This window comes from Oreochromis niloticus, linkage group LG4 (genome assembly GCF_001858045.2).
Source record: "Oreochromis niloticus isolate F11D_XX linkage group LG4, O_niloticus_UMD_NMBU, whole genome shotgun sequence".
NCBI classification, from domain to species: Eukaryota; Metazoa; Chordata; class Actinopteri; order Cichliformes; family Cichlidae; genus Oreochromis; species Oreochromis niloticus.
The window spans coordinates 8,841,944-8,856,749 of NC_031969.2; the positions used below are offsets into that span (position 1 = coordinate 8,841,944).

General features: G+C 42.2%; 1 protein-coding gene and 1 non-coding gene across 8 annotated transcripts in view; one reads left to right on the forward strand and one right to left on the reverse strand.

Annotated features, from left to right (window-relative positions):
- Positions 1 to 9,779: 9,779 nt before the first annotated feature.
- Positions 9,780 to 9,861, reverse strand: trnas-aga (transfer RNA serine (anticodon AGA)). Its single transcript has one exon. It is a non-coding gene; the product is annotated as a tRNA-Ser (tRNA).
- A 601-nt stretch (positions 9,862 to 10,462) lies between these two features.
- bptf (bromodomain PHD finger transcription factor) overlaps positions 10,463 to 14,806 on the forward strand; it is a 28,444-nt gene continuing 24,100 nt past the window's right edge. For 2 of the 7 annotated variants that reach the window (XM_005468467.3, XM_025906761.1), the window contains exons 1-2: positions 10,465 to 11,327; positions 13,551 to 14,373. In XM_005468467.3, coding sequence (XP_005468524.1) covers positions 10,832 to 11,327; positions 13,551 to 14,373 — 1,319 coding nt within the window. In that variant the 5' untranslated portion in view covers positions 10,465 to 10,831. Of the gene's footprint in view, positions 11,328 to 13,550; positions 14,374 to 14,806 lie in introns of all 7 variants that reach the window. The other 5 variants (XM_025906760.1, XM_025906759.1, XM_025906762.1 and 2 more) reach the window with 5 other exon arrangements.

Here is a 14,806-nt window from a genome sequence, read left to right on the forward strand (position 1 = left end):
TGCCAGTCCTGCAGCGAGACAGTGTACATAATCCAAGACATCCAGCAACACCCTTCCTCCACCTTCCTCCCGCATCAACCCACCTTCACCTTTCCCCTCACAAACATGGAACTCTTCTTATTTAAGTGTCTCTGCTTGTCTTACCTAATCATGTTGTTTTGGTTTTTGCCCTTTTTTTTTTTTTTTTTTCCTTTTCCAATTTGCATTTTTTGTTTTGTTTTTTGTTTTTGTTTTCAATTAATAAAATGCAATTATTAAAAAATGCAACATTTTCGTAGTGTGTTCTTCTGTATTTGAAATTCCACAGGAACGCAAGTTGTTGTTGCCTCAGAAATTCACTCAAGTATAGAAGCCTCGACAAGAGCAATACCACTGATACAAGGCAGACTTAATGTGCGTCTGCCTTTTTTTCTGGCATACACAGTGGCTGCACTCAAATTAAATATGGCCTATAAAACTGAGGTTACCATTTGTGAGTAGCCCCTCTAAGCCAAAAGCACAAAAGAGAATCCCCACACAACTGTTCAAATCTGATCACGGGGGGCAGCCAATCATAGGATGTGGCTTAAAAGGAGGAGCTGAAATGGCTTGTTTCAGATTGGATTAAAGTGATGCTCCAATCCCAGCAAAAAGTATCAATAAATAAATAAACAAGGATCATTTTGAAGAGTAAATAATGAAATGCTGTTCTAATAGTCCAAGAATGAAAATGAGTTGGCAACAAAACTTGTCAGTGCTAGCAAAAGCCCGCAGCCATCCTGCTGCTTCACATCTTGCAGCGCCTCTGCGGCAGAAAAGCCTTGCATGCAAAGTTCCTCCATGTGCAGTCGTGTCAACTCGCGTCAACAATAAAAATAGAAAATGGCAGCAGTGCCGCAGGAACGCAAGCATTTCCTGAATTGAGTGTCACAGCCACATTTTTTTAATACACATTTCCCTGCTCTGTCTTCATTTAAAGACATAGCACGTCTAAACAAATAGTTGGATGTGCTGCTACTGGATTACCACAAGTTTGTCAAGGAGCTTGATCAGAATCACAATCATCTTTATTTGGCAAAGTTTATGTGGTGTAGCAGCTTTGGTTACCACAGAGACGCAGCAGTCTAAACACCTCACAAACACATGATGGTGATATCGGTCTGCTCGTTTCAATAATTTATTAGAAAACTGAACTTTAATTTTCTAAATTGTTACAGGTTGAAACACCTACATGTGTTGTTAGAGACTTAGTAGAATGTAGGTGGTAACAGCAGTAAGTGTATATCTGTATGTATAACTTCAACCTGCTGCTGAGTAACCCGCATCACAGACGCTGACAAAAATAGCGTTTTCTTGTTTTGTTGTTGTGTTCTTGTTTTCTTTTTAAACTAAAGACTGTGTATAAAAGATGGTCATGATTTCTATCTTTAAAAAAATGCAGAAGTAACTTAAAGATGCATTTTTCTAACAAGGTGTTGACAACCCTATTTGTCACTTTATGTACGACCTTTAAACACAATCCTGATCAGTGCTTAGTGTTACTATGCACCACAAAGCTGGATATGTGTTAGGGATTGGCTTGTCTGTGATTGACACTGTGCAAACACTCATTAGTCTTGACCCGTCAGCAGAGCAAACCCTCATGCGTCATGCTCGATTTCAAAACAAGCAACGGTGGCTACGCCCATCTTTTATATACAGTCTATACTTTTTACCATAAAAGGCGATCTTTCTGGCACGAAGTAGCAAATACAGGACAAAGGCACATGGCGTTTTCCTCTGTTTGTGGTGTTTCAGGTGGCCCTGCAACAGGCTGGTGACCTGTCCAGGTTGTACCCTGCCTCTCGCCCTGTGACAGCTGGGAGAGACTGCAGTGCTGAACTGGATAAGCCGAAGAAGATGGATTGATGGTGTTTTATGTTCTTTAACTTTTCTTTAAAATGTCATTTTTGTGCTAAAAATAGCAAACATATCAAACAGACCTAAGACTGTACATAAACGACAGATAAAAAAATAACGCTATTGCAGAAATGCCTTAAACTTGCATCCAATCAGCCGGGCGCAACAAGTCAAACTGTAGAGAAGTCGTGAAAATGGCCCTCAGCTCATAAGTCCCAAGCCACCCCGTATTGTTTTATATTTTCCTAAGAAAATGGGAGATACATGCAGCGATTCATTGAAACATGCAAACAAACATGGAGATACAAATATATAAGGCACAAGATCCCCAACACCACAGACTGAAATACAACCCAAGCCATGATATAGCCTCCAACGTGTTTTACAGATAGCTGTAGATGCTTGCTGTTGAATGTTTCTCCTGACCACCTGTAGGAAAACGTGTCTGCAATTCTTAGACACAACAGTGTATGACTCACAGATTGGTGTTAAGTGGTTTAACAAACAAACAAACAAAAACAATTGTAAAATGGTCAGGTATTAGAACTGGACTGATAACAACATGATGCTCATAATTTTATGTATTTTATGGATAATTTTATGTTTTATGATTACATAAAGGCTAAAATAGAAAATAAAGCAGTATATGCTTTAGGAAAAGCCTGCCTTATGATGCTATTACAGTATGAGCATGCAGAATCCCTTGTCACGGCTGGTTTACACCCCCCCCCCCCATCTTTAATATACAGTCTTTGTACAACATAAGGTCAACTTTTATGATTTAGAAATTCAAATTTTCATCTGTAAGAGAGAAATGTGTTATGCTAACCAATATGATATGCTGTACTTTTAACTTTTAACCTTGCTTAATGTTTTAAATAGGGTTTTTTTTTTTTCCTACAACTACATTCAGGGCAAGTGGTTTCTCTGCATGTCACTGCAGTATGATAATGAGCTTGCAGACCTGAAACTTGCCATGAGCAACAGATCGCAGTGGCAGGCCCACTTTGATTTTCAGCAGATTGTACTGTAACTCGTTAGCACTCACTGAAAGCACAGATTGTTTTATCATCTGTGAATGGGTGTTAAGCATTTATTGGAATCTCAGAAGGGAAAAAAAACAACGACTTTTTGAGAGTTGCATTCATCAGCACTGGTGTGGAAAAGAAACCCAATGTCATAATTAATGAACAGATGCTATTTTTAGACTTTCCGTGCATGCTTGAACTGCAGATAATACAGACTGCAAGTTTGGTGCAGGATTCATGTAAACTCATATACAGGACACCAGTATGTTTGAAGCGTGCATGCAAAACGACATGTGAATGATTTATCCTTTTTAATACACTAACATCGAGTAATCTCCCTCATTCAGATGCAATTTGTGTTGTTGTTGTTGTTGTTGTTGTTGTTGTTGTTGTTGTTGTTGTTGTTTTGGTGGGGGGAGCGGAAGCAGCTTAAGATTCACTCTACCAGAATGTAAAGACAGGGAAGACAATTAAGTATTAGAGCGTGTAAGAGTGTGAACTGTTGCCTATGTTGGCCCTGAGTTGCACCATTGATCTGTCCAGGGATTGGCACCATCTTCTCTGCAAGCTTATTACATTATTACTAATATATGACAGTTTTGCCAGGGAGGGGCCACTGAGGGGCATCAGATTTTAGGGGGTGGCCAGTGCCCCCTCTGGTCCCCCCTTGGTGCCACCCCTGTTCTCCATCACTCCATCAGACCTGTTGATAATACTGGTGGGAATCCTTTGAGAGTCCAGAATTGTGGCAGTGAAAGAGTCAGTGAGTTTCTAAGAACGGGTAAGTCAAGACATTAGGTCTCATTTCACTGTAAAGCTTTCCAAATGTCTCTCTGCCTCTTAAGGCACAGATGACACGGCCGTGTCAGTTGATCTTTAGAAGCAGTGAAGAGGAAGCTCACAATTTCATTTCTCTCAGAGAGAGAACCCCGGGGTGCTCTGCGTGCAGCTCCCTGCTGCAGCCCAGCGAGATCTTTAACAGCACGTTAGCCACAGTCTGCTGCACTGTCTGCTCCACATTTCGACTTGTAGCACTCAAGAGTGCCACTTAAGCTCTTCCCTTCAGTGTGGCTCCTCTCTCGGCCTTCAGGTTTTTTGGGGGTTGGGGGGGGGTGCCACAGACCGCCTTAAACAGACACTGTTACATCAACGCTGCTGTCCTCTTTCTAGCCTGCTCAGCTGGAATGCATCCCGGGTCTGTAGGATAGCATCCTGCTCCAGTGCATCTATTCATCTTTCTGACATGTACCAGTTATGAAACCTGATGAGACACTAACTCTGCCACATCTGTTGACCAGTATAGAGACTGAAATAAAGTGAATGTCGGGGGTTTTCTGCTGGGTATGTGTATGTTTAAACCTTACACAGTTATAGGCCACTCAGAATTCTGGGAGGCCTTTCAAAAAGTGTGAGGCCTGAGTACAAACTCTGCCCCAGGGGGTTTGGCCTCTCATGCTTGACAAGGCTATTTGCCATATGGTGCTGCTATAGCAGGCGACAGCAGCAGTGTCAGCTTCAAAAGCTCTCTGCTCTGCTTTGTGGACGCTTTATCACGATTTGAGGATTTACAAGTGAGGAGTGCATGTGACCTGTTTGTGCCATTCTGAGCATTACTATTAAACTCTGTCTGGATACGCGTGTGGCATACTTGTTCTTAGACAGATTATATATTTGAGTGTGACTGGATTTGGCCGTTTGAGGAAATGCATGACAGAGAGATATGCAATTTTTACGTGTAAAATACACAAAGCTTATCATCCGATCTCGTAGCTTTTCCCCTGTTTAGGTTATTTGCATAGGGCCACATAGCGTGCTGCTTTAGTACTGAATGGCGTGCTGGAAAGATCTACAGAATGCATGACTTTGGCTCAGCCTCAATTGTCTTTTTGTGGATGTAAAAATAATCCTTTGGCATTATTCTATTTTTTTTTCATTGCAACTGTCTTTAAGATAAAAATGAAAGGGAAAACTACCTGAAACTTTACATAACGTAATGCAGCCTTTTAAAAGACTTTTAAAAAATTCCAGTCGCTAAACTGAATCCTAAAACCAGACCACGTAGTGATGACCTCAGAGTTACTGGCATGACACACGGACATGACTGGCTGACATTTTGACATGCTATTACGCAATGTTGCAAGCAGAAGTGGTCGTTTTCCTTTCCTCTGTGGTTTTGTGGTGCTGTGCTGTTGTTAGCTTTTGGGCACCACTTTTGGTATTTTGGGGTGGAAATGTCTGGCAGCATTGGTGGGAAACATGCAACTGTTCAGTTGTCATTTTAAGCCTGCGTCATTGTATTAGAATAGTATTTGGCCATATTATTAGGTAATTTCAATGTTGTTACACATATAAATACCTTTTATTTCATGTAAAAAAAAATCTGTAAAAGTAGAATAAAGAAAATAACTAATTTTAAATAGCTGTCCCATGAAAATACAGAGATTTTAGAGATTTTTATTGCTGCAAATTTCAATTATTTTACTGTACTTTTCTTGCTCCCCAGCTGGCGGAAAAATACAAATTTTTACAGGTGTTTTTTTGTTTTGTTTAGTTTTTTTCCCCACAGTGCAGGAGGAATGAGGAAGTATGATACACGGTCTGCCCAAGGCTATGAACCAAATGGGGTTTTAGATTAATTTGTTACACTGAGTTAAAGAGCAGCTATTAATGATGTAAAACTGAGCGCCAGTCTGCTGAGCTCATCAGAGCCTTGTTTGCTCTGTGCTCACTGTTTACTGCTGTTAAGAACACCTGAGTGGGCAGCGGTCTGTCAGACAGATGAAGTTAAATGGAAATAATATATATCTCTGTGTAGGCGTCTGACACGAGATGAAGTTATCAGATCCCATGTTTCATTAGTGTATGTATTTATCTGGCATGCAAAGGCTGACACTTCCCACGCCACTCCCTGCTGGCATCACAGGTAAATGACATAAGCTCCTACATGTTCCTGCCCTGTGGGGACTTTTATGGCTGCGCTAAGTGGAAAACTGCAATACAAAAGTTGCATTGAAAGCCTGCACTTCCCAGCACCTCCAGAACAATATGTCATATTCTGCTGTAACGTAATATGGCATTTTGTTTAACCACTCTTCATGCAAATATTGCCCGTGTATTGCAAACATTGGTTTCTTTGTACCCATGCCAGCTTGTTAATGCTGCCACTAACTATCTCACACTTCAATTTTAGATCAGTACAAGATTTTTACTTTATATCATTTTAACACAGCTCCGGATAATTATCCATACTTTTTAAATCGAAGGATTTTAAATTATTTATATAAGAGCTCCTCCATCCACAATGTATGCTGAGACCAATTTTTAGTGTGTGACTGCCACCTACTGGTTAAAAGCTTCTATTTATTCTACGTGAGAAAAAACAAGGTGTACCTTTATTTTATAATTTTCAACTCTAATGCTCACCTCCAATGCAAACCTTCTAAGTTACATCTTATTAATAACCATTCTAATTCATAATTCATATATATTATTTATTTGATACGGTCTGAAATATATATTATTACATCTATAAAATGCAAAATATACATTTTTCTACACCAAGCAGTTCCCATTTTTAGGGATTGTCACTCAGTGGCTTATTGAGCCGCTCCTTGGTGGAATTTGCGAGTGTGCTTATAAATACTTATCTCCTTCAAAGCTCCACGTGATGTTTGATTCGGTGACACCAAGTTGCTCGGTCCCTATACTGTAAGTTGGCAAACAATGTTAAACTGCAACATTTCCACTGCGGTGTCTTAAAGAAAACAGGGGTCATTGTCCTGAAGGCAGGGATGCACTGGTAATCAGACAATTTAGTGAGAAAGAATTGGCGAAAAGATGGAGTCGAAAAACTGAGAGAAAACAATAAAAAGAAACTAATGATTGTTGTAGCAAAATGTGTCGAATTAACCGACATGCTAGCTGTACCAGCAGTAGTTCTAGCTGTACCAGCAACCAGAGGTGGGAATTAACAAAGTACAAATACTTCGTTACTGTAATGAAGTAGAATTTTCAGGTATCTGTACTTTATTTGAGTATTTATTCACTGATACTCCTTACATTTTAAAACAAATGTACCTTTGTTATTATTATTTTTTTATTTTATTTTATTTTCAGTTGTTACAGAAGGACAGACATGACTGGGGGATAGGAAAGGGAGAAAGAAAGAAAGAGAGGAAAGCGGGAGGGAAAGAAAAACAGAGGGGAAGAGGGACAGTGAGAAAGGGCATTTAAAAAAATTCACCTGGATCACCTGTTGAGAGAAGAAAAAAACGAGAAAACAAGCAAAAAAGAGAGCAACATAATAAACACAACACCATCGCAATATTCTAGCTAAGTGTAAATAAGAGTAAATACTAAATATTGAATGTTATTGTGCAGCATGCAAGACCGACAGCGCACAATGTGCTTTGAGGTAGCAGCCAAGAAAGGTGTAGTTTGTGTCTGTGAACACCCGTGCGTACACCTGTGTGCACACCTGTGTGTATTCAAAAGGTTTCTCCATGTAAGGATCTGCTCGAGGGTATGAGGAGCCATAGCCCAGTCCCCCAGTGAATGAAGCAGGCATGGAGGAGATTCAGGCCCCAGACATCCAGAGTCCCCCAGAGTGCAAGAGCCCAAGGAAGACCATCCGAAGGGCAACCATGCCACCCTCCTAGAAAGAGCTGAGGAGAGCCCCAGACGAGAGGTCACCTAGCAGCCACGGTGCAGAAGCCACAGGGGGCTGCAGTGACGTGCCCGCAGGCTCTGCTGGCAGCCAAAGTGGACCGAGCCCCAGGCCCAGAGGCCAGAGGCCCGACCTGACATATAGACACAGACGTACAGGCACACACAGACACAAACGTGCATTCCCACCCTCATCCACACATATACAAATACTCATCACTCACCCAACGTGGAGACAGACACAAATGGACACTGTACACACAATCATATTCCCCAAACATACTCTATACCCCAGGTCCAGGTACCCTCGCCCCCAGAGGTGGAAACCACACCTAGACCCAGGAGATGTTACCCTTTTCCCCGGGGTTGAGACAAGCAGATAACCCCTGGCTCCGTAGTAGCAGGGAGCCACCACATCCCAGACCCCAATCGGACAGCCAACTCCTCCTCCCAGTCCCTCCGCCCCGAAGGCTAACAGAGAATGGGGGTGTGTGTGAAGACCCCAAACCTCCCTCTGCCCGCTCATATGTAGTGTTGCTGCGTGCTGTTCTAAAGTGCATTTAAAACACGGGAGGGCATGGTGCTTCGTGCCAGAGAGCAGCAGGTGTCAGCACGGCCCCTCCTTAAGACCCTCAATGTCTACATGCATTTAAAATTGAGAGGTGGGCACCGGTGCCAGAAGTGAGGTTGCATACACAGAGCGTTCTCTGGACGCCGTATAACATGCCCACCCCCAAGGCCCTAAATGTATGTGTTATGAGAGTGTGAGTAATGTGGATGTCTAGGTTGTGGAATAAAATTGAGGCACAGGCAGCCAGAAGGGGACAGCAAAATATCTTTGCCTCAACTGCTAACATTTTGAGAAAAGGCTAGTTACTTTAGGTTAAACGGTATTATTTGTAAAAATTATGGTCAGGGGTTAGTGGGCGGGTGAGTGCAGGTGTCCTATGTTGTAGTCAGTATCCGCTGCAGAAGAGGAGGAGCACAAAGAGAGTGAGGTTTCTCTACGACATAGCGTTTCAGCTGTTTTTCTATCAGCTCAAAAAACATCAGCAAACACACAAACTGTTTGTGTGAGGTCTGTGTCACAGTGTGTTGCTAGCTAAAGCTCCGGCTTTACCTTTTATCTCACAGGGAAATTTAAAAAATGAGAGCTAACTTCACTCAGAGATGAATAAGAAAGACAGAACCTGGAAGGAAGAAGAGAGGTTAGATTTAAAGGTAATGACTGCTCAGTGATACCTGATAAACTGCTAAAACTATTTTAATCACATATTTGATTTGTATATGATATAATAGCTTTGTGTTATTCAAAATTGGCATGAAAATGTTGTGTAGGTTTGTGCAAGATAAACAGGTTAGTTTGCAGTAGTGTGGTGAATTCACAGTAAAGCACCACGGTGGACTGATAGACAGTAGCTGTGGTGGTCAGTCTTTCATTACATCATGAAGCAGATAATGATCTACATTTAAGCTGATGATGCTTAGATTCATTCTAAATTCACTCTGAATTGAATCGTTATACCAAATGTATACTGTCTAGTATAAAGACACTGTACAGTATATTGTTGGTGTAGGAAATGGAACTCAGCCGAGATAGCTCTGAAACATCTGCTTACATCTTATTGAATTCAGTTGTATAAATCCACAAAGAGCAGCAGGTTAGCTGATCACAGTATGAGTTGTTTGAATTTTCCCCACACCGAGCCACTGCAACAGATCTTTGTGTTCCCCCGAAATGTTCAAATCTCACTGTGACCGTTCTCATTTTTCTGTTTAGATGGCAAAGTCACATTGTACAATGTAGGCAGCAGAATACATATAAGATGAGTACATTCATTAGCATTAGAAATTAGATTTGGATGACATTTGCATTCTCATGTACTACTATTTTTTTTGTGTGTCTCATCAGATAAAATGGCAAAAAATGGCAAAAGATTTTAGACTACAGCATCCATCAGCGTGTCCGCATGTGCAAACGACTCAAAGGTCCGAGTTTTATAGGTGATGTGCGATCTGTTATGTTGGTTATGAGAATCACTGTGTGGCAGGGCGCTGTTCTACCATTTTCATGCGTTTCATTAAGCGCGTTTTCTAAACGCGACACTTCGTACTCAAATGGCTTAATTTGGTGAAAATTCTCCGCTTTTGTGACACGGCAGGAGGTGGAACACATCGAAGGTATCTTTGTTGAAATGAAAAAGATGACGTTGTCGGCAGGATTCGAACCTGCGCGGGGAGACCCCAATGGATTTCTAGTCCATCGCCTTAACCACTCGGCCACGACAACTCATACGTCTCGTTTTCACAGACGTCAACTCATAGCAAAATTTCCGTCATACTACTAGTAACACAAATTTCAAGAAATCAAGCATGTTTATTTCAAAGCATGAGTATCTATAAGGCACTAGACGCTGGACCAAACAGGGAAACGAAAGCCAATCTTAACTCAGTTTACCGCTTTATACTTGCCTTAATATAACCTCATAGGCTTTTTAAAATCTATTTAATCGTGACAAATAAATTGATTTGTTGAATAATTTGGTGTCTATGTAGTTATTAGAGTATCCTCTCCCCTTTTATTAATACCAAGTGCTTGTATTTGTTCAGTTCTTACTACTTAATATATTAGCACTGCACGTATATAAACTATTGCAATCTCTGAAAGTATGCATCAGCTGAAATCCTCCACACATGCATATGAGCTAATTGGCCAGTTTACAGCTAGTCGTAACGTGTAGTCCTACATTAGCTGCATTACTTTCGATTATTTTGTTGCCGTTTATCTCCCATCTTAACAAAACCTAAAGGACGGCACTGAGCCACGGAGATGCAGAAAAACAGACGCCCTCAGTTATGTTCGGTTAAAATTAAAATGTGCGCTTATTTCTATACACTAAACAAAAACAGAAGTGTGACTTTGAAAATGAGACTAATTTGGAGTAATTGTCATTTCGGTCATTGTTGCGACTGAGCTGGAAGCAGTGACACCACGTGACTCCTGTAGCGAGGGCCTGCTGTTTGTTCAGCCAGAGAGGCAGAGGAGAAGAAAAAATGGCGGCTCTCGGTGCACCAGAACGGGACGCCGGGCTAATGTTTTGAGCTTTCACACCCGAAAAAGACACGGGGGCTTCACGGGGCCTATTGCACCGTTTGAATCGTCGCCGGTTCAGCTTTGTGGCGGTACCGCTTTCGCTCGCGTTCGTGCAGGCTAAAGAGACGCAAACATTGGGAGCGTAAAATAATAGATTTCGCCTATCATGAGAGGGAAAAGGGGCAGGCCGCCCAAACCGCTACAAACCGAGGAGCCATCTCCAGCTGCGGCCCGGGGCTTGCGACCTAGAAGGAATTTGAAGCCCAGGCTAAGGGATAGCGGGGACGAGGACGCTGAGAGCCCCACAAGGGAGACCGTAAAGACGCCGAAAAAGAGAAGAGGGGGACCGTCGACACGGGGCAGGGGACGAGGGAGAGGTGCTGGTGGCAGAGGAGGCAGGGGTGGTCGTGGAGGAAGGCGGACGCCTGCATCCAAAGCGGTTGTGTACGACGACCACGAGAGCGAGGAGGACGACGATGCTGTCAGCCTGAGGTCGGAGGAAGATGAGTTTATTGAGGAGGAACCTCAGTCCGAGGAGGAAGAGGCCCTCAAGGAGGACTCTGACTGCCTGGAAGATGATATGCTTGAGGAGGAGGAGGATGATGCCAGCTACTGCACAGAGAGTAGTTTTCGGAGTCAGAGCACACACGCCAGCACTCCGGGTAAATAAGTACTTAAATACGGGCACGGTGTCTGCACAAACTCTGCAGGGGTTTGAAAATGCATCCCGAAATGCTGCTGATGAGTGCAGGAAGCAGTTAGGTTATTGTTCAAAATGGAGAATGCACACAGGCCGCAGTCCCCTCATTAAGGCTACTGCAGGTAGACTGAAGCGGCAGGGGGATCACCAGCTTACCTGGTAGTCACAAACGTCTGTCTTCAAATAGCTCACACATATTTCACCTGTAACACCACCGGCCCCTGGCTCCAAGTATCAAATCTGCAAATGCATCCATCTTAGCTGCTAACGTGCTAGCTTTAGCAGGAAATATTAGCTTGTAGCTAATGTCTTAACAAGTCTGTGTTAGTTAAAGAACGACACCTGTATGTTTTTTATCAGTGTTCGCAACATCCAGTTCTTTTTATGAGAGCAGTATGTTCTACTTTCTACTTTGAGTGTATTATTAGGGGTACACAAAGGAGCCGGCTAACTAACCTAGCCCACTTAGCTAGCATGCTTATCAGTTTTTGACAGCTTGGCTAACTGTAAGTAAATCAATCAAGTTCAAACTCATGAAAACACCGACAGCAACTGTTCTCGTGGTGCAACCAAGCCAGGAAACACTGTATTGGGATTCCTGAGTAGATGTAACAATATTAGCCAGCTGACAGTCACTGTTTTCCTCGATGCAGGGAGGTGGAGGTTCCCTCATTTAGCTAATAATGACACTGGCCATGTGTCGACCCGGCTCTGCCAAAGTATCGCTCTAAAAAGTTTCCTACCACTGCCCGATTCTCAAAAAGCTGTGATGCTGTGTATAATGTAGACACTTATTGTTTCAAGTTAAACTCTATATTAAAATAAAAAGTAGTGAAAATAAAAAATTCAAATATCTAAATTTGATTTTTAACTAAGAAAAAAAAGGAAATTTAAAAAAAAAAAAAAAAAGCTGGTGCTCGTTTTGAGTTTGAATCTGGGTTCTCAATAGTTAGTGTTGTGTTGAATGGCAGCTTCTTTTTAATACTCGGTAAACCTGAGGAGAGCAAATGCTGTAGTTTTGAAAGTAAAACTATTCCCCATCCCTGCTTGGCACGGGGTTTCAGGGGTAGCCCTGTACAGCTGCCCATGTTTTCTGTTTCACAATGAGCCACGGGGTTTCCAGTAGGGAGCTTTATTATAGAGCCATGCTGCTATAATATGGGTACTTCTTGGTTTTACATTGTCGTCGTACATATATTTATTACTTTTTAGATTAACCATTTTTATATTTTGCTTGTTGCACGTTATTGTATTTTGCACGTTATTGTATTTTGCACAACTCTGTTGCTTGTGAAGCTTGCACACAAGAATTTCACTCGCATGTACTGTACCAGTGTACCTGCACATGTGACGTGACAATAAAGGTGATTTGATTTGATTTGATTTGACTAAAAATATAGACCTTCCCTTAGAAAGATGGACATTGATTTCTTTTCTTTCTAGTCTCATTGAGCACTCAAAGCACCATGTACATGCACTATATGTTGTTCCACAATCTGTACATATGTATCATTCATAGTCAATGTAGCCTTTAAAGATGCGCAGGTTCACTAAATTCTCCATAGAAAAGCGGTGAACCCCTTCCCATCTTAAGCCAAAGGCTGAAAAACGGCCAAAACGGCGAGAGTCTAATTAACACGGTACAGCAGGTGTATTGTTTAGGTTACTAGCAACAAAAAGTCAGGATATCGATTCAAAATGAGCTCACATTTTTCAAAAAGCAATATCATTCTATCGTTTGTTTTTAATGTCACTCTATTCAAGTACTTATACGAGTTTGAATCGTTTGGAAGTTCTTGCATTGTGATTTTATTTACATCACACAGCACATGGACACATTGGATGCAAGGTTTTACATTTTGAACCAGACTTGGAAAGTTAACTTTTTTCACATTTGGGGTAAAATGTTCTATTTTGTCTTTTTATTTGATTTTTTTTCTGGCACATAAGTTTCACAGGCATATTTGAAAACAATAATAGTTAGAACTACCTTAAAAAATACTACAGGTGAGCATTGTAATATATTGCAAATGTATGTCAGTTCAAAAGCTGGTGATATCCTTAACATAATTATTGCCATGACAGCTTTAAAAGTAATTGTGTTACTTTATTCTTTTCTTACGTTGAACTTGGTCATTTGAGGTACCGTATTTCTCATTCACAAATCTCATCGTGTTTCCCACAGGGAGGAAAAAAGGCAGAGCTCCCCGACCTCGAACTCCCATTCTTGAAGAGAAGGAGATCCCTCCTCTTGAGCTTCCCGACACCTCTGAGGACCTCCTGGTGCTTAATGAGGAGCTGCTCAATGCCATCTCCATCTACGAGGCGCTACGGAACTTCAGCACGGTGCTGCGTCTCTCCCCCTTCCGCTTCGAGGACTTCTGTGCAGCACTGGTAGGCCAGGAGCAATGCACTTTAATTGCAGAGACCCATATTTCCTTGTTGAAGGCCATCCTGCATGAGGAGGACTCCTCCAACACTACCTTTGGCCCTGCTGACCTCAAGGACAGCGTCAACTCTACTCTGTACTTTATTGATGGCATGACGTGGCCCGAGGTGTTGCGGGCATACTGTGAGAGCGATGTGGAGTACCATCATGTTCTGAAATACCAGGAGGTGGATGATTACCCTTACAGTCCTCTTGGAAGTAAGATTAAGGTGCTGCAGTTTTTGGTGGACCAGTTCCTCACCACCAACATCGCCCGCGAGGAGCTCATGTCTGACGGCAGCATGCAGTACGACGACCACTGCCGCGTGTGTCACCGCCTGGGTGACCTGCTGTGCTGTGAGACCTGCTCGGCAGTCTACCACCTGGAGTGTGTGAAACCACCACTGGAAGCAGTTCCAGAGGACGAGTGGCAGTGTGAGATTTGTGTGGCGCACAAGGTGCCCGGTGTCACAGACTGTGTGCCTGAGGCGCAGAAATGTAGGCCCTACGTCCGCCAGGAGCCCATTGGATATGACCGCCACCAGAGGAAATACTGGTTCCTCAACAGAAGGATTATTGTGTAAGTCGGAGCCCTCGTTTCCCTCAGTATTATTCTGTGCTGGCCTCTTTGGCTCCATCAGCTTATTTCCAAGCAGCAAGCATTTGATCATTGTTATTTAAGGTGGTCAAAACCTATTCAGATTGTTATTCTCAAATATGACTTTGCCCAATTATAACTTGAATGATGTAACACCAGAGATATTATCAAACCAACCACTTTGCAACTTATTCAGAGAAAAGACTCCTTTGGTATATTGGGTAACACTGAAGCACAGTTCGATGAAATGAGTGTCTGTTCGGTTATCTCAGTTCCACTGTAGATTAGATTTGCCTGAATTGCAACATCTAGTTATTTTAGAGTTGTAAATGTCCTAATAAGTTCAGTCATCCTTGGTTTTCTGGCTAGTTTTTAGTTAAACAAATGTACTTACATCTACATGGTCTAAGTATAA